The sequence below is a fragment of the Neltuma alba genome, unplaced genomic scaffold (genome assembly GCF_004799145.2).
Source record: "Neltuma alba isolate B1F8T4 unplaced genomic scaffold, ASM479914v2 tig00011962_pilon, whole genome shotgun sequence".
Taxonomy (NCBI): domain Eukaryota; kingdom Viridiplantae; phylum Streptophyta; class Magnoliopsida; order Fabales; family Fabaceae; genus Neltuma; species Neltuma alba.
In genome coordinates this window covers 232,650-253,885 of record NW_021636540.1, presented here as the reverse complement: position 1 = coordinate 253,885, position 21,236 = coordinate 232,650, and the positions used below count along the sequence as shown (strand labels likewise).

At 37.3% G+C, this 21,236-nt stretch overlaps 4 protein-coding genes across 4 annotated transcripts; all 4 read right to left on the bottom strand.

The window, feature by feature from the left end:
* Positions 1–7,088: 7,088 nt before the first annotated feature.
* LOC114720041 (transcription factor ORG2-like) lies at positions 7,089–8,477 on the bottom strand. The gene is made up of 3 exons (XM_028905634.1): positions 8,123–8,477; positions 7,481–7,843; positions 7,089–7,354 (listed from the first exon to the last, which is right to left on the bottom strand). Exons 1-3 carry the CDS (start codon positions 8,429–8,431, stop codon positions 7,262–7,264), a joined length of 765 nt encoding a protein of 254 aa, XP_028761467.1. The 5' UTR covers positions 8,432–8,477; the 3' UTR covers positions 7,089–7,261.
* A 1,524-nt stretch (positions 8,478–10,001) lies between these two features.
* LOC114720039 (transcription factor ORG2-like) lies at positions 10,002–11,549 on the bottom strand. The gene is made up of 3 exons (XM_028905633.1): positions 11,199–11,549; positions 10,498–10,860; positions 10,002–10,373 (listed from the first exon to the last, which is right to left on the bottom strand). The coding sequence occupies exons 1-3, from the start codon at positions 11,514–11,516 to the stop codon at positions 10,281–10,283; spliced, it is 774 nt and encodes a 257-aa protein (XP_028761466.1). The 5' UTR covers positions 11,517–11,549; the 3' UTR covers positions 10,002–10,280.
* Positions 11,550–15,104: 3,555 nt separating this feature from the next.
* On the bottom strand, positions 15,105–18,643 carry LOC114720007 (phosphatidylinositol 4-phosphate 5-kinase 6-like). The gene is made up of 8 exons (XM_028905591.1): positions 17,469–18,643; positions 16,779–16,946; positions 16,509–16,674; positions 16,301–16,417; positions 15,976–16,169; positions 15,656–15,792; positions 15,531–15,585; positions 15,105–15,402 (listed from the first exon to the last, which is right to left on the bottom strand). Exons 1-8 carry the CDS (start codon positions 18,641–18,643, stop codon positions 15,105–15,107), a joined length of 2,310 nt encoding a protein of 769 aa, XP_028761424.1.
* Positions 18,644–19,789: 1,146 nt separating this feature from the next.
* On the bottom strand, positions 19,790–20,682 carry LOC114720042 (uncharacterized). The gene is made up of 4 exons (XM_028905635.1): positions 20,581–20,682; positions 20,363–20,480; positions 20,209–20,281; positions 19,790–20,133 (listed from the first exon to the last, which is right to left on the bottom strand). The coding sequence occupies exons 1-4, from the start codon at positions 20,609–20,611 to the stop codon at positions 19,888–19,890; spliced, it is 468 nt and encodes a 155-aa protein (XP_028761468.1). The 5' UTR covers positions 20,612–20,682; the 3' UTR covers positions 19,790–19,887.
* Positions 20,683–21,236: the final 554 nt, after the last annotated feature.

Sequence of the window (21,236 nt, the reverse complement as noted above, 5' to 3'; positions counted from 1 at the left end):
CGATCAACTTTGAAGAATCTCTCTGGCGCTGCAAATTCCTTCATTTGCAGCCTTTGGATCATTTCTTAGGTTCCATCTAATGGCACTAGTTATGGCTGTATTAAAAAGAGATTATCATATCACTAGATGGGATTTGTGAAGACGGAGATGCGCATGAGCCCGCTCTAACAGGGCCGCAATATTAAAGAAAGTCGTGATCATAATTCTTCAGATCATCACAGGACGGAAACCACAAAACACAAAGGATGAGTCCATGGGCTCGAAACCACCTGAATAGAAAAGGAAACTAAATAGCCGCTTCCTAACTCCAGCTGTGTCACCCACAGATTGCGTCGCGTCCCACGAATTCGAAGACTTTAATACTCTGCTTTTGGCTCGGCCTCGGTTGTCTTCATTTTCGCCTTGGAAAATCGTGCAAGAGGTTCCCCCCCCCCCCCAAGATGCAATAATCTTATTATAACTTGCCTGCAAAGAAAATTTTTAATTCTAAGTATGAAATATCTGTAGGGTATTTATTTAATGATTGTTCTCTAATTTTATCCTTATTTAATTTTTATTGAGGAAAAAAAAAGGAGAGTTAGTAAGAATTACTCCTCCGGTCCTAATTATAAGACCCAATTGACTTATTTGAGGAGATTAAGGAAGTAAGTTAAGTTAATTATTTATAATAAATAAGTATTGTCATTCCTAAAATATCCTTGCTAATTAAGTATATTGGCTAAAACTATCATTATTAGAAGAATTATCTTGAAAAAAAATGCATAAATATAAGAGACAAAATGGATTGGGGTCTTATAATTAGGATCAAATAAAAAGTTAAATGGGGTCTTATAATAAGGACCGGAGGAGTATTTATAAATGCAGGTGAAAAGAGAGAAAACTTTAATATGAGTAAATTTAAAATTTTTTATTAATTTAATACATTTTTAGGTATGTTAAGAAAGTGTTACAAGTAACTTATATAATAAGAATTACAATGGTAAATTATTTGACGATACATATTTTTTTTTTATGATTCGTATTCAATTATACTTCGTTATTATTTGTTCAGTTTGATTTATCCTATCGTATTGTTATAAGGAGAGCGTAAGTACAGTGTTTTTAACCACGCTTTTTATTTTTGAAAAACTCGGAAGAAAAAAAACCTTACAAACTGAAAAACTGCACACAGGGTCTGTTCATAAAATTTTTTGTTATTTGTTTATCAATTGTTGTCAAAGCCCATGCGAATGTTGTAATGGGTTTCTATTTACAATTTTTCTATTTCTAAAGTTTCTTTTTGCGATTTTCCTTTATTTTTCTAATGTTTAAAAATTTTCTGAATAAAATGTTCGCTTAAGCAAAAATAACAAAGTGCAATGAAATCACCTCAGTGAGATCAGTAAAATCTTTGCTATATCCAGCTGGCGCGTGCATCGCACCGGATCGGGGCAGAAATTTATTTATTTATTTTTCATGTTAAGTTGGGAAAGTTGTAAACAACTTTTTCATGATATGCCTCATCACATTCCTATCACTTAAGTTAAATTGAGGTAAAGTTCGGCAAAAATTAAAAAAAAAAAAAGGTAATTGAGGTGAAGAAAATCGTGTAGAATACACACGCGGTTTGCTTTTCTATTTTTAACTTCAATTTACTGTAAAAATTTATCAGACCTCATAAAATTTTATAGGTTATAAAATAGCACGACTTTTTTCAAAAGCTATACAATATATAATTGTCATTATTTAATTGGTTACATAAATCAATACTACCTCCTATCCTTAATATAAGACCTTGTTTGGCTTTTATTTTGATCCTAAATATAAGACCCAAATCTACTTTGTCGCTCATATTTATACATTTTTTTTCAAAGTAGCCCTTTCAAACAATAATAGTTCTAACCAATACACTTGATTACTAAAGAGTAACCCATGTGTCATAATGGCAATGTCTTTAATTTTGTTCTTTAATTTTGTTTGTCAGAGTGCATGAGCAGCATGACTTTGATTTAAAAGTTGAAAGCAATATTTATCAACATATTTTTTTGGCCAACATTATTTTTGAGTGATGTGAAGGTGTTTAAATACATTAAATTAAAGTTAAATTTGATGATGATATAGTCAATATTTTGATATCCGTCGGGATATATATACACGTCGAAGAAACTATAAATATCACTTACCGGATAAAGGGATAAATCCAACCCAAGCATGCGTAATTGTACGGCAGTAGAATGGTTTGCCAATTCCTGCGATGCCCATCTCAGGGAAACGTGATTATCAAGATTGCATGCGTACGCTACTGGTTATTATTGATCCGCGGTCCTCGTTCGCTGCTCCCTGTGAAGAATTATCTAACTACTTAATTACATTTGAAGTTTTTAATCTTTTAAATTATTTTTATGAGGTGTTCATTATAATATTATTTTTATTTTAGATTATGCGTACATGTATTCAACAAAATAAATTGGAATTAAATCTGAAGTATGCAAAATCAAAATCATCCGTTCAGATTAGAGACGTGCTCCCTTGGCTGACGCTACCCCAAGCAAATGCCATTAGGGGTGTGCATGGGGCCCGAATGTCCAATAAACCCGCCCGAGCCCGCAAGAAAAGCACCCAGCCCAACCCAGTAAAAAGCTGCCCAAGCAAAAATGGGCATCTTCGGGCTGGGTTGATTCGCGGGCAGGGCAGGGCCGCGGGCAGGGTATGCTGCCTTGCCCATTTGGCCCTACCCGAAAAAATATATAATTATATATATAAGATAATATTATTTTAAGCAATTATCTCTTTTGTTTTGGCCAAAAAAATTAGGTAAAATTAGAAAAAATGAAAGGAACATAAAATTATAATTATATAAAAGAGCTATATATCAAAATATAAGATTCAATATGCTAAATTACTTCAAGTCAAATTTCTTTCTTTTTCTCTTACATCGAATTTTTTAAAACAAAAAAAAGAAAAATAAAACCACCTTTCAAATTTTGTGCTTTCACATGATTATAAAAATCTGTCAACTATATGAATAAACTAAGGAATTGAACTACTGATTTAGCTTGATTATTAAATGTTCTAATTATTAAATATTTTTTTTTTACCTCCCATAAGAAATTGAAAGTTGAAGAACAAGAATACATAAGCCTTATATATATATGAGTGATAGACTCATTCGTGATAATTTTTTTTTCTCTCACTTGTCTCAAAACACGATAATTGAATTTTTTTTCTACATATGATATAAGGCATAGTGTCATTACGCTGGGCAGAAAAGCCCACCCTGCCCAGCCCGTCCTTGCCCTGCCTAAAATGGTTAGGGCTTCTACTGGGCAGGGCCAGGCAGCGGGCTGCAAAACGCAGCCCGCTCATCTTTCGGGCTGGGCATCGGGCAAGGGGTTTGCCCTGCCCAGTCCTGGCCATGTGCAGCTCTAGATGCCATCAATGATGTTATTTTGATTTATTCTCAGATCACAGCCCCTCTCTCTCTCTACACCCCTTCTTTTTTGTTGTCCTTTGCACTGCAGACTTCGTTTTTCCCAGTTTCTCTCTCTTCCTGCGAAGGATGTTTAGTTTTTCAGGGCCTTATTAACGTGCTCGCACCCTTTTAATTTCATGCGCCTTACCCTATCACTAAATCTGCTGTCTGTTATTCATCTTTGATCCTTTTGTGTGATTTTTATTAATATGATATTATTTCATTGTGGAGGGAAAATTTATTATTAAAATTAAAATAGCATGATTTTCTTGTTTGAATATCAACCTATTTTCTATTGGGGGAAACCACAGGTAAGAATGTAAAGAATAATTTATCTGTAAAATGTTCCTCTATGAAGATGTTCCAAAACGTTTTGAAACGCCCTAATTCAATAAAGGAAATCAAAGATGATTCTATTTTTCCTGCATTAGAATTAAAAACACATCAAACATGGGCTTGTTTGTTTGTAACTTTTTACTTAGAAGAATTACAATAAAATTTTAAAGAAAAAAATTACTAAACAGTTTCAATAAAAATCTAAACAGATTGTAATTATAAGTTTCAGAATATAAAATGACAATTTTTAAAATTTATTTTGTATTTATTTATTTTTTTAATTTTTTGGTGAGCTAGAATTTTCTGAACCATTGCGATTTAGGAATATTTTAGGTACACTCTAGACGATCTACTGGTCATGCCACAGCCATCCCGAGAAATGCCTCATGTTCCATCAATCAATAAATTTGAGACTGATCGATCGTTTCAGTTCCTGCCAATATCTCATTTCATAAGCACAACTTCCTGTCTCTTTTCGTTGTTGTCTGAAGGCATTAAAAGTGAGAGTATTTTGGAAGTTAATGAAGACCCAGAAAATACTGGATCGAACTTTCCAGCACCGAAAGGCGCGAACGATCGTGCGTTTGACTGAGAATGATACATAGTAGAATTCCGCTTTATAAAAAGAAGAAAATGTACGGGCAAATATCTATACTGTATGTACGAAGATTTCAAAGTCCTGCTCTGAAATTTAAACCACACATAAGAACAGGAAGAAGATGTAGACGGGGATTGACAAGACAACTAAGGGAAAAGTTCATGCATCTCGGCATCGAGTTAGATCCAATATAAATGTCCGCCAAATCAAAAAAAAAAAAATCTAGATAATATTTTAATTTATTTTATTTCTTATATTTATATATATTTTTTAAGATAGTCTTTTTAATAACAATATTTTTAACTAATATATTTGATTAACAAAGATATTTTAAGAAACACAATATCTATTTATTACAAATAATTAACTTAGCTTATTTTTTAATCTCTTTAAACTAGTCAGCTTGTTCTTATATTTAAGACCAGATGTAGTATATCCCAACAATTAATATTTAGCGGGTGTTTGGATTACTACAGAAACATTTTTTTTATAAATCAAAATAAATTTTTTCACATATTTACTTCGTATTTTATAAAATTATTTTTAAAATTATAGTTTTGTTTTTATCTAGACACGTTTTTAGTTTCAAATTTGTGGCATCAATCTGCTGCTACCTCTTGGCACGCGCGTGGTTGCTGTTGGAATTTCCTGATTTCTTCTATGTAACATTTTATATATGCCGAAACTAAACATATTCGATGCATCTTCGCCAAGCTGCTGGTTGGGGTCAGATTGAGGAACAGAAGCAGGCCAGGTCAATGCCTAACTATTGCCGTCATTCGAGTTTGTCCATTTCCACTAACTTATGTCTTGTTCGACACTCCCCTGCTCCTTCTGCAAATTTCAACGTCTCTTCACTGTTGCAATTTTTATAAGATTCCTTTTATTTCAATCCAAGTAATGTACGTGCAAGCAACATTCTCTTCCCTTCGCTAGATCCTGCTACCAACACAACTTTTGTTGTCGAGGTGCTGACAAAGTTAATCCAATGTCTAAGTTTGTTTAACATAGTCATAACCCATATTCTCTTGTACGTCATTATTTAAATATAAAATTAGAGCATTGCTAATTATTAAGTTTACTATTATCTTCTGCTATTCTACTTATTTTGTTTTGTAGGAAGAATCTATTTGATCTTAAAGAGTTTCCCATCCTCATTTGCTGGTCACTGCAAAATAACTTTTAAGAACAGTGTGCACAAGATGTAACTCAAATTATCTATTTCTTTGTAAGTGCTACAGCCAACAGATTAAACTTGTGAAACTGATCAGTGGGTAAACCCTTGTATGATTTGTAACGCTGGATCCATAAACGACAGATACAGGCGTCAACGTCGCCAGTTGATATGCTGCATCTTATGAAATCATTGCTCTTGAAAACAAGTGACCGTGGTCGGCTTCTAATTTCTTTGCACCTGGATGCAAATCTTTAAAGGTTACGCTATAGGTCAGAGGATATGGATATGCAGATTGCGTCTGTCCTCGAATTAACATACAGCAAAAGCAGATATTCAAACGCATGGCAATAATAAGTACCGCAACGTCGTCCGTGGAGAAAAACACGGCTTCTTGTTTCATTTCCTGTTCATTCCGCTCCTACTTTTCTTAGCCAGTCAAGTCAACTATGCGCATAAAAAAAGGGATACTGTGAATATAACAGTGATTTTGCTTCTTTTTTCTTTCAAAAAAAGAATATCTCTGCACTGGTTTAGTTCATGCCGAGTCTCTTTGGTATGCAATATACATACAAGGGGCGAGGGTTGTGCAAAAGATGCCCCCATGCGAGAGAGAGTCGTAAAACTTTACAGGGTAAAGAATAATTGAGAGAGATGTCCCCTTATAGCATCAGAGTGATAATGTATTAACAAAATATAATTTCTCAACCTTCTCCTTCGCATATTCCAGATGCCACCATGTGATAGCCGGTTGTAATTAAACCTTGATTTAATTTATATTTTAATTAGAAAAATCCTAAAACAACCCGGCCCATCAAGGTTTTTTTTGGGTCATACATCAAGGTTAGTTGGACCCAAAGTCCAACAAACATTGTGTAAAAAGTTGGTTATCAAGAAAATCCATAAAATTGGATGGGAATGAAGTTTCTCTGGCGGTGTGTGTATGAGTGAAACTAATTAAAGTATTAGATATAAGCAAGCAAATTAACCCGAATTTATCTTAGAAATCACATGCTAACTGCTGTATTCAATCAATGGGCTTGTCATAACTAAGCCGATATTTTGATTAATTAAAGTTTGTGCCGACACAAGGAATTACATATCATTTGAGCCACGCAAAATGAATTATGTCCAGTAGCAGCATGTCGTCGTCCCCTGCATTTTCCAAATCCAGGTTTAAAGACCTTGATGTAGTCAATTTCTTTTTTGAGCCAAAGCCAAACCCCTGCATTATATCAATCATATCCATAACACAACATAGCAAGACCCGGACGTGTTACCAACACTGACATTAATAGGGCTCCTCCGTTTTCTGTACGTCCTTTGTCGGTCTCTTGCATAAAAGGACTGAATCATCGCCTGCCTCGCGTTGCTCGACGCTTTTAATTAAACATTTACGTTCACTTATAGATACATACGTTAACTGGGCAATTCTGATTTGTTAGCTCCGATTGTTCATATAATGATAAGTTGGAATTGGACTATACATGTTAAACAAATAGCAGCCGTTACAGATTCAGAAGATGTTCAATTGATGGTACCATTTGTATCTAACATAAGGTCCATATAAAAGACCGTCCGTCTCCAATTTGCTTCTTTAATTTGTGAAAGTAATACTCCCACAGCATGTACAGATAGATTTTCAGGTATCATCAGATTACATGTATGAGGGCTCCCATATATTATGAGGATGTCATCTTCATTAAAAACATTGAAAATTCCCTTCCTTCCTCTCATATATTGATGAAATCTTCTCGGTTAGAATTTCTGGCTCTATTCTACAAATTTCATCCATCTACAGAAACATCAGAGTAGGCACTTTATAATTAGCACAGAAATTTAGATTATGGAAGTGCATATTATATGGAATTAAGAAAACCTGCAAAGGTATGGTAAAATACATGTCAGAAATGAAGCGTACCTGCAAATGCAAGTTATAGAAGATCCGTTGTCCAAATGTCTCAAAGGTTGAAGCATTTAGCAATAAAAGCCCTTCCTTCTCTAAACAAAGCAAAACCTGAGAGAAAGCAGCTTTGTGGAGCTTGTCGGAGGAAATCTGAACAACAGCTTCATTGTCACTGAGCCTGCTTGTTGAAACTACGCAAGCGGTGGCAGCGGAGTGATGAGCCATCTTCCTTCGAGATTCTTTGCTCGACGCATCTCCTTGCCGAGAGATTCTCAACAAAAGGTCCTCCCTTTTCTTGATAAGCTCTTCCACTTGCTGCTGCAACTCCGGTATGTACTTTAGGACTCGTGAAATTGTTGCCGGGATGCTCAACTTTTTCTGCAACCATAAAATCCAAAATTATAATTATAGCAGGCTGAACCTCATAGCTTCTGATGACGTTCCCAATAAGGAACGAATTTGGTCGAGACAAATTAATCACAGAAAGGAAAATCAGAAAATCCACTAATTAGGGTTTGATATTGAGATGTCCGGTATCTGCTTTCTCTGCCCTTTCTTTCTCTCTCCACCTTCCTCCAAACATCCCAGCGATCTGTACTAATTAATGATTTGATCCAGGTATTGGGAATTGGCGCGGGGAGGAGGAGAGAAAAGTACCGTTGCATCAGACCAAGGAAGCATAGAACGAAGTGAAGAATACAAGCAGTTGATCTTCTTGCGGCGATCGCGTTCACTGGCATTGTGGTTAAGCTTTTTGACGGTGGTCGGGTCTTCACTTGGGGCAAGGGATAGTGGCGTAGATCTCTGAGCCTCCTCAACCTGATGATCTGCAGGTGGTGGCGAGAAGCTAAACTGAAGAGTAGTTCCGTCTTTGAAAAACAAGTTCTGATGATCATCGTTGCGATTTGTGGGTTCCTCCATGTCCCACTCACTGGGCGCAAACAGAGAAGGCGATAAATTCAACATCGTGGGGTATGAGTTAGGAGCTGTTAACAAGTTATTGCTAATTACATTAATGGCGATTGATTATGGCGAGGTGTGGGTGTGTGTGTATATAACTTATAAACACTCATCCTCCGTAAGCATCCGTTTTCTTTAGTGTACGAACTACGAAGATTTAAAGAATGATTGGTTAAAATTTAAAAATGAATACAACTGTAATAATTAATATGTTTACTTCTTATATATTTGTAGTTCTTTGATTTTCATTTGATGCATTTCGGTACGCATGGAGGCGCATGTCCGCAACGTGTCATCTATGCGCGTTATTGTGTTGAATGAGGCGGCGTGGATGGAAACTCAACACATTGCTTAATTTATTTGCTTTTCCATTTGCCATATACATGTAACTTACAAACTTTCTTCCTTGACTTGAACTCACAGTCAATGAAACCTAGGAGCAGAAAAAACAAGAAAAAGACATTAGGCAGGCATAGTAATTTCGAGGTCACAGGCTGACAAATGATAAGCCTCAGAAACACAGAAAGTTTAATGGAGAAGAAAAAGCAAACTAGATTTCCATGTGTTTATATGAATTAAAGCAAGGTCATTGATATTAAAGTATGAATATTTGTTCGTTATTTGTTCCCAGGTCAAGGAGTAGCGTTTACCTAGTAATTAAATTAAGCCACATGATTGCCTAAGTGTCATTGAAGATTAATATAAAGAAGTGATCATATACATATAGGATGAACGGTGAAGGATGAAGGCTGTGAGACGGGGAAGGGCGCGTGGGGACGCATGGCATCCACGAGCCATTAGCGTGCTCACCACTGCTTTGCACGGTTTCATTAATTAAAGGTGGCCTTTCAAACCTGACGGATAGAATGACCGATCACTTATTATTTATAATCATCTCCTTCTTATCATTTGCGTCTGTTGAATAAAGTAACGTCAGTAATATTTATAATATTGAGTTCTCTAAACCCCCAACTTGGATGTCATTAATTTGTATTCTCGAGCCTCGGGTGCACGCGTATATATTTTTCATGTTTAATTTTCCAGCTCTATTTCTTTAACTTCTCTTAATGTATATGTCTTCATTCATCTTATTTTATAAGTTTTCACTTCAGATGGTCTTAATTAACTTCTATTTCTCAGAGCCCAAGGTTTAGCAGAAATCACAAATCAATGTGGATAGCAGAATCAAATACAAACCCAGTTGCTGGACCTCTCTCAGCTGACTTGTAGATCAGAGAGCATAGTTGCGGGAAAGTAACAGTGTGTTTGCATGTATTAGGCTTCCTATTTAATTTTTATTTTCTTTATAATTCCACGATCTGCCTCATATGTCTGTGTGTGCATCTATAGATACATGTAAATCTTTCAAAATGAATTAATAAGTTGGGTTGGCACATTTTTAGAACGAGAAAATTGATGAATTAACGTATATATAGGCAAATGATATATGGCAGCTCATTTAAAAGAAGACAACAGAGTCATTGATGCTCTCTTTGCCATGCATGTAACACTCTAATAATAATATACCTCTGGTGATAATAACAGAAATTAACGAAGCGAAGGCGCATATATTTATATGTAAGTAACCTTGATTCACTTCTCATTTCCTATATACAACTGTGTCTGATGCAAGAATGGTAAAACCACCTCTAACTTTCTTTATCCAGAAAAAGCTCATTTGATATCATCTGATAACTTCAATTTGTATCTAACATGAGGTCCACATATATGAAAGAGTGATATTCGATCTCCAATTTGCTTCTTTGCAACTTCCACAAAATGTACAGATTTCATTTCAGGCGTCATCAGATTACATATACGAGGTCTCCCAAATTATTAGGATGTCATCTTATACTTAAAAACATTGAAAATTCCCTTCCTTCCTCTCATATATTGACAAAATCTTCTCGCTTAGAATTTCTGGCTCTATTCTACGAGTTTCATCCATCTGCAGAACCACAGTGTAGGCACTTCATAATCAGCCATAGATTTAGACAATGGAAACATGTATTATTAGAAATCAAGAAAACCTGGAATGGTATAATAGAATACATGTTAGAAATGAAGCGTACCTGCAAATGCAAGTTATGGAAGACCCGTTGCCCAAAGGTCTCAAAGGTGGAAGCATTAAGCAATAAAAGCCCTTCCTTTTCTAAACACAGCAATATCTCAGAGAAAGGAGTTTTGTGGAGCTTGTCAGAGGAAATCTGAATAACAGCTTCGTTGTCACTGAGCCTGCTTGTTGAAACTACGCAAGCAGTGGCAGCGTAGTGATGAACCATTTTCCTTCGAGATTCTTTACTTGACGCATCTCCTTGCCGAGAGAATCTCAACAAAAGGTCCTCCTTCTTCTTGATAAGCACTTCCACTTGCTGCTGTAACTCCGGTATGTACTTTAGGACTCGTGAAATAGTTGCCGGGATACTTAACTTTTTCTGCAACCACAAAATCGAACATTATAATTATACTTATTTGGCCAACGACGACATATTACCTTCTAAGTTGTGTATATAGATAGGTATTTGATGCATAACGCAGGCCTTTTTTCTCGATAATAAGAAAAAGAAAAGAAAAGGAAGGTTGAACTTCATAGCTTGTGATTATGCCGTTCCCAATAAGAAGCGAATGAGGTCAAAACAAAGCATAAAAAGTAAGATGAGAACATCCATTAATTAGGGCTTGGTACCAGTATCTATTTTCTCGGCCCTTTCTATACTAATCAGTGATTTGACCCAAATGAAAATTGGTAGTGGGGAGGAAGAAAGAAAGGTACCGTTTGATCAGCCAAAGGAAGCATAGAACGAAGTGAGAAATAGAGGCTATTGATCTTCTTGCGACGATCGCGTTCACTAGCGTTGTGGTTAAGCTTTTTGACGACCATGGTAGGGTCGCCGCTCGCGGCAAGGGATATTGGCGTGGATCTCTGAGCCTCCTCAACCTCAACCTGAACCTGATGATCTGGTGGCGGCGAGCAACTAAACTGAAGATCAGCAACCCCGTCTTTGTAAAACAAGTTATGATCACTGGGACTTGTGCGTTCCTCTAAGGCCCACTCGATGGGTGCGAACAGAGAAGGCGATAAAGCCAACATCGTGGGATTAGTGAGGAGCTGTTAACAAGTAATTGCTAATTACATTAATGGTGATCCTCATTATGAATAGTGTATATATATAACTTTGCAAACACTCATCCTCCGTAAGCATCCGTTTTCTTTAGTGTACGAAGACTTAAAAAATGATAGTTGAGAAATTAAAAACGAATGCAAGTGTAATTAATAATTGTGTTTACTTTTGATATATTATTAATTTTTTTAACTTTCAGTTGAGGCCTTGTAATAGTATAATCCATTACAGTACGATGAACAGTGGTTGATCCGTTGGCACGCATAGAACTACCGAAGCGCATGTCCGCAACGTGTCAACTATGCGCTCCTGTGTGGAATGAGGAGGAAGTGCGTGGGTGCAAACCTAGCCAACACATCACTTAATTTATTTGCTTCTCCTTTTTTACTTTCTCATATGAAACTTCCGAGCTTTCTTCCCTTTAATTTACTTGAACTCCTGTGTGTGCCTGTGTGTGGGGTCAATGAAAACTAAGAGTAAGCATGGAAAAGAAGAAAATTAAGACGACAAGTAGGCACGGTAATTTTGAGGTCTCATGCTGAGAAGGCTCTGTGGAATATAGAAGAACAGTGGAGAAAAAATAAGTAAACTAAACTTCCTTGTGTTTATGAATTAGAGAGATCGAGATTACAAACCTAAAGTATGGATATTTGTTCACAGTTTGTTGCCAGGTGTAGGGTTAGGGTTTGTCTGATATATAATTACATGAAGCCACACAAGAGTCCATGTGTCAATGAAAATCAATATATAATGAAGAGATTATACTCAGGATGGAGGATGAAGGAAGAGGTGCGCGAGGGGAAGCAAGGCATCCACGAGCCATTAATACGCTGGCCAGCTGCTTTGCACGGTCTGATTAATTAAAGGGTGGCCTTAGCTTCCAAGCTTATTGGATAAGAATTACTGAACACTATATATATCATATCATTTGCGTCTGTTAAATAAACTAACGTCAACAATGATAAAATATTGAGTTTTCTCAGCCCCACTTTAATGTCCTTGTATTCTCAACCATTGGGCGGGTGTACGTCTTTCATTTTCTTTTGTTGTCCACCTCTGCTTCTTTAACTCTTCTTTGCGTATATCTATCTTACTCCAGATATATTTAATAATTTTCACTTCAGTTGAACTTAATAAACTCATATTTCTCACAACCCAAGGTTCAGCACAAATCACAAATCGATATGGGCAATGTAACAGAAGTTTTCAAACCCAAACATAAGTTGCGGTAGAATATTGTACACGTATCAGGTTTCCCTTTCTTTTATATTATCTTCTCGTTTTTTTTTTATACGGCTTTCCCCAGAATAGTACAGTGATCTATTTTCACATGCCGTTGGCTTTGTCTCAATAATTCCCTCATAGCTTTGCTATGCTGATAAGGTGGGTAACACAGAACTTTGGATTCCCCTCTTGCTTTTAAATTGGTTAATCTCTTACGATATTCGCTCTTAACAATGTTATCATTAACTTGATCTGCGAATCATTTTCAAAATATTGATGCCTTTTGCATTATCACTTGTCTTGAAGATATTCTTTTTTTTAATTATCATTATTGATCCTTTTATTTCTCTGATCTGTGGCAGTGACGGATGAGAGGGGCAAGGCATGGTCCTTGTCTTCCCGAACATCACGTGATCTTTACAAAAAATTATACTTTTCTACCTCAAAAGGTTTAAAATTACATTTAGGCCCGCTATTCTTTATTTTGTGTTCGATTTGGCCCCCAACCGTTCAGCTCTGAGTATAATCCTCACTGCATCTTAGCTTGCTTGGGCCCTGGGGTTTAATAATATACCATGCTTTTCATGTATATATTTCTTTTACTAATGCTTCACATAAAGTTTTGGCGAAAAAATATTTCACATAACATAAACATATTTTAATAATAAAAAATGCCTCATACGTTAAAGGGCAAAATCTAATTTTAATAAACGAAAAGCAATTCCGTAATAACACAAGTAATGCCATTTCATATCCAAAATCTATAGTCAAGAGGGACCCAAACACCTATACAATTAGATTAAAAAAAATAGAAAGAAATCTAGCATAAATACAGTCAAGAGGGGCCCAAAGATCTATAGTTAGATACATAGGTTCTCATGTTACCCCTGGCCTGGATACAGTCCATCAAATACCATTATTACGCTTTTTTATAAAATTCATATTATAATTAAAATAAAGTAGGAAAAATGACACAAAAATGACATTAAACTTGGAAATGCTAAAGTTGTAAAAATGCTAATTTTTGAATTTTCTGAAAACCTGTTGTTAACTGCTATACTGAACTCGTTAATGACGTTACAAAACTTGTTACTATTTTATTGAAGTTGTAAAAATTTTCAAAAAAATTGTTACCAGCTACAAGAGCTTCGGAGACCAATTAGTGGTAGTGTGGAAGCTACGGTGACGGCAGCCACCTAAGCTCCGACGGCCGCCGCCGGCATCGGAGCTCTGGCAACTGGCCGGCTAGTGGAGGCATTTGATTTTTTGAAAAACAATAAATAAAATAAAGGACAATATGATCATTTCAACAAATTTATAAATGTCAAATTGGTCACTTATGAATAAATTGGGATTTTGCAAATTCAAGTGACCATTTTGGCATTTTCAAGTTTAAGTATTATTTTTGTGTCATTTTCCCAATAAAGTATGTATTAGTATTATATTAATACTATTATATATACACATAAATAAATCAATATCAAAATAAAATTGAATAATAAATTAAGTTAAAATTTGAAAAATTTTAAGGATAAACCGTAGCTTGCATTAAGCTTCCTGAAAATTAAAGGCAAGGAGGTCCTACTGGCAATGGCAGAATAATGAATATAAATGACTCTTTTCTCTAATGCTCTCCATCATGAACTATCGACTGCGAGAAGAGATGAACCACAAATATGGGAAGGCGTTGTGATAAATTCAACCCATTGGCTTATTCATCCTTGACAAACTGAACGATTGAAATCAGAATGTGAATCACTGATTAGATTAGACCTTTGATAAATTAGTATGGTTTCCCAACCCTAAACTTGACCCTGCTGCAGAAAGACCAATTCTTTTGAAGGGAACCCTTGTTTATTCCATCTCATGACATAGCTAGCCGAATAATCCCTCTAATGATATATAAAAGAGAGAAGCGAAGGAGCGAATGCAAGTTGAAATATAATAATATATATTATGTATACACATCCATTCATTTCTCCTTTCCTATATACAACTCTGTCTGATACAAAAATGGCAAAACTCCCTGCAATCCCTTCTTTATCCACCAGGAATCAAGAATTGATGAGCCAGGGAGAGATTATTCTTTAGCATGTGCGATCACAGCACCCCTCTTGCTTTCCAAGCAATTTCCTTCATCCGTTCACAAAAATTATATATGCATATCTACTGCTTTATACCGAGTTTGAAGGTCATTAAGAACAGAACAAATTTTAACAACAAACCATAAATGGCGTCCCCGATATTAGAAAAACACGAATGGTCGAGAATGCAGGCTTGCTTGGGTCAACCTGCAAGTGTTGTATATGACCAGAAAAGAGAAGCAAAATCACCTATGGCTCTCCAGAGTCTTGGGAAAATATTCTAAAGATGAAGTCGCGGAAGCGCCTCGAGTATAATCTAGGATCAACGGCGGATATGGAGATTGAGTCATACTGAATGGACTTGTAGGCATGCTCAAGCTTCTTGCTGATGTCATAGTCCTGAAGTATGTCTATAACACCAAAGAACAACACAACCTCATAGAACTCTCCAATTGGTTCTCCCACAAGTTGCAATTCACATTTACCAGTTCTTACTGTCCTTTCAACCCTTCCTGGCGTACTCGCACCCAATTTGGCACCTTCCCACCTTCAAATACTCAATTTGTATTAGAAGTACGTAGCAACGTTCATGGCAACAGAGTAATCACTGCTTAGCTAATTATTTTGTAGCATATGCTAAAACAACAGATTGAATTTTAAGCAGAGATTTTTCACCTGGAAGGGTCTGAGAGAAGTTGGTCTACATCTGCTTTTGGAATATGTGGAGTTCCTTCACAATCCGAAATATTAAGATTATGAAATAATAGTAATACTGGCCGGTACAAGAACATGAACATTACCACTAGGAGTTTGAGAACCTGTAGTCATGGGAAGGATGTCCCCGTCTTCTGATACATCTTTGAAATGAATGCCCACCAACAGGCTATAGTCCATAATTCCCTCTTGTTCCAAGAGCTCACAGTCCTTATCAACTTGCCTGAGAGAACAGAAGCATTCTTGACATCCTCAATTTAATTGAGCAGAAGATGATAGAGAAGATAAGAAATAGAACTGTAAACATGATTTGTCTTTGCAATTGTTCAGCTTAGTAGGTTAGACGTCAAATTGATGAGCAATACATTATAAAACAGAGGATTAAGTTACTGAAGTCATTAGTTACCTGGTAAATTCTCGAAACCAAAACTTGTGCAAACGAAATATAAAATTAAGATCGAGATCTTTAAAAATAGTGTTTGCGTCAATCTCTGTCTCAGGCTTATCTGTTATGCGGCCAAGAGAAGAACCCTTCAAATCAAAGCGTCTATGGATGGCATATTCAGTACAGAAGAGGTTCCCCATAATGATAAATCGAACCTAGAAGACCAAACATATTGTGAAGCCTATAACCTTTACACTAATGATTCATTCATATTTTGTAATTTGAACCAAACAATTAATTAATTTATGATATTTGCCCGACGAAGCAACTAAGAGTGAAAATATACCTTCTTCTGGGCAGGTCCGACAAACTTTACACAATGTAGGCCATAAAATCTAGTGAGTAAAGTATGTTCAAAGGATCGAAAATGGTTGTAATAAGCTGGAAGCATTCTCAAGAGCACCTGTACGGGGGATCAGCATAATAAAATAAGTAAAACCCCGGATGGACGTATAAGAAATTTAAATTGGTGGGAGACAGTGGAGGAAATTAACTTTGGCTTCAGCTTTTTTAATTGTCTTAATCATGTAGCGGTCATCATTGGTCAGGTAAAAAAAGCTGCCACTTTTCCCGGGAGAGGAAAGTTCGCGTAGAGCTTGGTCTCCACATATAGATAACATGTATTCAGCTGCATCAACTTGGAATAAACTCCTTAAAGTCCTTAACAAGAAAATATCCATAGTTAACCTGATGGCGAAAAGGACTATTGGTGGAAGAACCTAACAACTGACATATAAAAAACATTTTCAAATTAGAGGGCTGACCTAAAAACAACTGGGCAATAGTCCTTCCATTTAAACTCAGCAGATCCATGTGGTGGGGTATGTTTGGATCCCTCTGGCGGAAATCTGGTCCATGTTTTATCCTTGGGATCAAAATCTGAAGGACTCAGATCAAAATTTGTCGTGGGACCAGGCCTTGCAACGGAATGCCTGGGTAAAGCTAACGAATGATATTCTGCAAGCTAAGTTGAAGAGCAAGAAGCAACCATGTATAATGAAAGGTAAAACGAATAGCCACACGCATTACGTGTAAGAAAGTTACAGAGTGCAGAGTTTTGAGGGATTGAGTTGGCTGGAACTACGGGAATATGTCTAGATGGAAAGAAGAAGAAGAAGAAGCATAAGGTATTTTGTTCTTGGAGCAAGCGAAATGAACTGTTGATATAAATTCCAAGATGAGTCAGAAAAAGTAACATCTAAACTCATGTTGATTTGCATGATCGAAGAAAATGAACTAAAGCTTTACCAAGCATAAACTAAAGGCTGCTAGGTGTAGGATGTAAGGCGAAGTTTATTAGGCTCTTAGGTGTTTGGTTCATTTTGACTTAATAATGTTTTCCTTTTTGACGGACAAGAAAACGATACATAAACAAAGGCAAACCAGTGCAAACAAAAAACAGGTCAAGGCCTGACTTGTAGAAACAGAGCAGTTTGTGCCAAAATATAAGATACCTTATCCCTAATTGTAAATTAAGCATGAGATCATAACTTCTGTGGCCTGGGGATATGGCCTCTCCCTGCCTCTTTGTTGCCCTTGGTACTTTCAGAACCTGGAGTTGAACCTCGCCATCTTCAATAATATCATCTACACGCAAACCCAATAATTCTTCTAACAAATCATTGCCTGCAGCTGAAGTTCCATTACCACTAACTTCACCGTCCGCAGTACAATCCCGTGAAACCGCCACATCGCTTCCCTTTTCGCCTGCCCTCGTATCCGACGTTGTTCTCCCAGCCTTATTGGACTTCCAAACTGCAGGATTCTTCTGAGATGGCAGAACCGAAAGTTTCTCCCCAGGACATATCTTGCATTGATTTAACTCATCATACAACGATTGGGGATCCCAATCAAAATGGCCCTCCTGGGTTGACTCAGAAGGATAATATGTTCCATGCTGGTCATTTGGATCCTTGCTCCAATTACCGACATAAAAACTACCATCAAACCACTTGTAACTGCCATTCCCTTTAGGCAAACCATCTTCCCACAAGCCATCGTACCTATTACCATTAGCCCACACGAATGACCCTTCTCCCCAAATAGAACCATTCTTCCACTCCCCGATATAATGGTTCCCATTTTGCCATTGATATCTCCCTTGTCCATTCGGACTCCCTCGTCGCCATTCCCCTTCATAACAATCGCCATTCGCAAAGTTTTTCAAGCCATAACCGTGCTTCAAATTCATAACCCATTTTCCCTTGTAGGTGTCCCCATTGGACCCTGTGTACGTACCCGTGCCGTGTATATAACCATTGGTGAATTGGCCTTCATATGTAGCCCCTGAAGGCCAACTGAACGTTCCTCTTCCCATCGTTTTGCCCTTACACCATTCTCCCACGTACATGCACCCATCTGTCCACAAGTATTTGCCCATGCCGTGAGTGAAATTATCCGTGCATTCACCGTTGTAGTAATCCCCATTGGGGAAAGCCTTCTCTGCGTGGTACGTTTCGTATTGGACTTCGTTTCCATTTTCCTCGACGTTCAGAACTTCTTCATTTGCATGCGATTCAGAGTAGGTGTAGGCCCCAAATATGCTATGGGCGCGCTTTTTCGCTACTGCGTGCGTCCTCCGAACGGTGGCTTCCCACGCCTTCATAACACCACCATCTCTGCCCATCATTTCGATTTCTGCTTTCTTTCCTCTTCGTTCTTTTGTTTTGTATTTTGTTACATCTGAAAACTCTTTCCCTCTCGAATTTAAGCTTGTTTACGGGAAATGTATGCACCCGATTGATAACATTGGATTCGGACCATGTTTCTGACCATCCCATGCAAGAACTTCTATCTAGAGAAACGTGCAGGGGAATGTGAGTTTAATTTCAAATCCTTGATTTCATCGTGTATTTCTTGATGCTACGATGCTTTCTTCGTTTTGGGGTGAAAAAGAGCTACCGAAGCAAAGATTGCCTTTTTTCCCCTTCCCATGAGGAACCAAAACAAACGTGAGATTTTTGGATTCTCATTTTCCCAAATAGTTTGGGGATGCGCCAATCTTACAGGCGACGCACATTATCCGTAAATATCTGTGAACATGTTGACACCTGTCAGTAGCAGACTGGGGCCTAGGACCTGTTCTCCAGTTGGTGCGACTGGAGTTATGGTAACTAGCAACTGGTCGTGATGCTTTGCATAATAATAAACTTTGAAAATTGATAGACGCACAGCAGAATTTTTCTTCCTATGTTTGTGTTACGTTGTAGATTTGGGGTCGAGAGCGAGGGCCCTTCGTCCCGCACAACTTTTAGAACCCTGACGCGTGGAAGCGAACGCTGAATCTGTGTTTTGCCTTTTTAGCAAATTTTCCGTAAGGTTTATTGAGTAGATCACAGATAGAAAGAATAAACACTAGTTTCTAGTTTTCTTGATTGACGCGAAAAAAAATTAAAGCAAAGAACATTTGTGAACCTAGTTTTTTGCTCCCCAAACTGTAATAAGCATGATCATTATTATTAAACTTACGAGTTGACTTTTCAAGTCTAACATTTTTAGAGTGTCAACTTACAAAATCATATTGAGTAGCTTTTAAACTCGTGTCAGCTGTAAATTCAGACAAATTTACAAGCGTACTTATCAAGTTTATTTTTTTTAAATGTTTTTAGTTTACAAAATCGTATTAACTCCTTCTTAAACTTGTATTAAATTTTTGAATTTAGGTATATCTAATGACTTTGTATGTGAATTTTATAAAAAATTCTTTATTAAATATGGCCCCAGCATAACAACACAAATCAACTATCCGGGGATAGAAGCGGGGGGAGACAGAGAATAGAAGCAGGAATGAAATAGTAATGATTTATTAAAGAGAGAAAGAAAAGGAATGCATATAAGAATGGGGGGGAAGAGTTATAAAATGGAGTGAAGAAGTCAGATCTTGTTAAGCTTAGCGAGGACGAGGACGGTGAGGGAAGTCAAGCCGGGGATGAGAACTTCGTTGGAGACGAGGGAGGGCATGAGGGCGTTCTTGATGAAGGTGGCAGAGGCAGGCACTCCAAATATGTACAGCAGCGTATCCTTCAACCCCACGCCCGTCACCTCTATTTTCTCCTCCAATATTTCTTTCATCATCTTCCTGAACTCCTCGTCCGTCGGCTTATCACCCTTGCAATAATGCTGCGCCCACACAAATCCCATTCACTCATTCATTCAGTTCAATTATTCATACCATCCATTCATTTCTCTGCTTACCTTGTATTGCTTTTCCAGCTCATCCGCATTTAAGGCTCTCACCTGCGTGTATCCCCTCTTCGAATTCAGTTTCCTGTCCAAGCACACACATATATTTAATCAGATTCTTGTTTAAATTAATTAATTTGTTGGACAGGCCCTGTTCAGTAATTACTCCACTGCATCGCATATTGCTCGGTAGAATTCGCCTGGCTTGCAGTCCGTCTTGTCTTTCAAATATTTTTCGTAACATTCCTTCATTAGCTCCTCCTTCTTCTGTGAGTCTTCGCCTCCTGCATGCATCAAATTCCCCAGACCCTTTCATGTACACGTGTATATATGTATAACAGAGCCAGTGTGTGTGAGAGAGAGAGAGTTTGAGAGATATCGTACCAGAGGTGAGCTTGTTAAGGCGTTGACCCATCTTCTTCTCGTTCTCTTTGGATTTGAAAGAGATGTTATGCTTGGAGACGAGACGGGGCAGGAGGCGAGGGCAGTATGATGAAGAAACGAAATGAGGGGATATTTATGCGCAGCAAAAGATGCAATCTTGATGGGTGGGCAGAGAACTTTGCATCTCTTGGCCTGTAAGCAGAAGCTTTAACATGCATCGCGCATAATATTTATTCCAAGCAAGAGGCTGCTTCATCATATGCCCCAAGAAACGAATCTTTTCTCGTCCCCCATCTCAAAATTTACTCTTACGCAGATGCGTCTATCACTGATTCAGCGATTTGCATACACACACACACATACCGGCCAAAATAAATCAGAATTATAAGGTCTAGTCTTTTTCTTGTGTGTTTTGACATCGATAAAATGAAGATAGACAAGTCTATTGGGATCACTATTAATGACGTGCTGATTTGGTCTCTCTCTCACACACACACACACACAAAAGGACGTATGCCAGAATAATGAAACGTGTCTAGTCATTCATGAAATACTTAAAAGTAAACGAAAAAGAAACAGGAAGCCCTGTTTCAATGGAGCCCAAGTCCCAAGACTCATGAAAAGTGAACCGCAGGATTCACTTGAGAGTGAAACTC

Bases quoted from the DNA above. Each gene is read 5' to 3' on its own strand.
- LOC114720041 (XM_028905634.1), bottom strand. From the start codon at position 8,431: ATGTTGAATTTATCGCCTTCTCTGTTTGCGCCCAGTGAGTGGGACATG. The intron at 7,844-8,122 runs GTACTTTTCTCT...TTATGGTTGCAG, and splicing joins TTCCTTGGTCTGATGCAACG to AAAAAGTTGAGCATCCCGGC. The intron at 7,355-7,480 runs GTACGCTTCATT...ATGTTTCTGTAG, and splicing joins TCTATAACTTGCATTTGCAG to ATGGATGAAATTTGTAGAAT.
- LOC114720039 (XM_028905633.1), bottom strand. From the start codon at position 11,516: ATGTTGGCTTTATCGCCTTCTCTGTTCGCACCCATCGAGTGGGCCTTA. The intron at 10,861-11,198 runs GTACCTTTCTTT...TTGTGGTTGCAG, and splicing joins TTCCTTTGGCTGATCAAACG to AAAAAGTTAAGTATCCCGGC. The intron at 10,374-10,497 runs GTACGCTTCATT...GTGGTTCTGCAG, and splicing joins TCCATAACTTGCATTTGCAG to ATGGATGAAACTCGTAGAAT.
- LOC114720007 (XM_028905591.1), bottom strand. From the start codon at position 18,643: ATGATGGGCAGAGATGGTGGTGTTATGAAGGCGTGGGAAGCCACCGTT. The intron at 16,947-17,468 runs GTATCTTATATT...AGCTTTACCCAG, and splicing joins AATTTACAATTAGGGATAAG to GCATTCCGTTGCAAGGCCTG. The intron at 16,170-16,300 runs GTATATTTTCAC...TTGGTCTTCTAG, and splicing joins TCGGACCTGCCCAGAAGAAG to GTTCGATTTATCATTATGGG.
- LOC114720042 (XM_028905635.1), bottom strand. From the start codon at position 20,611: ATGGGTCAACGCCTTAACAAGCTCACCTCTG. The intron at 20,481-20,580 runs GTACGATATCTC...TGATGCATGCAG, and splicing joins CCTTAACAAGCTCACCTCTG to GAGGCGAAGACTCACAGAAG. The intron at 20,134-20,208 runs GTAAGCAGAGAA...GTGTGGGCGCAG, and splicing joins AGCTGGAAAAGCAATACAAG to CATTATTGCAAGGGTGATAA.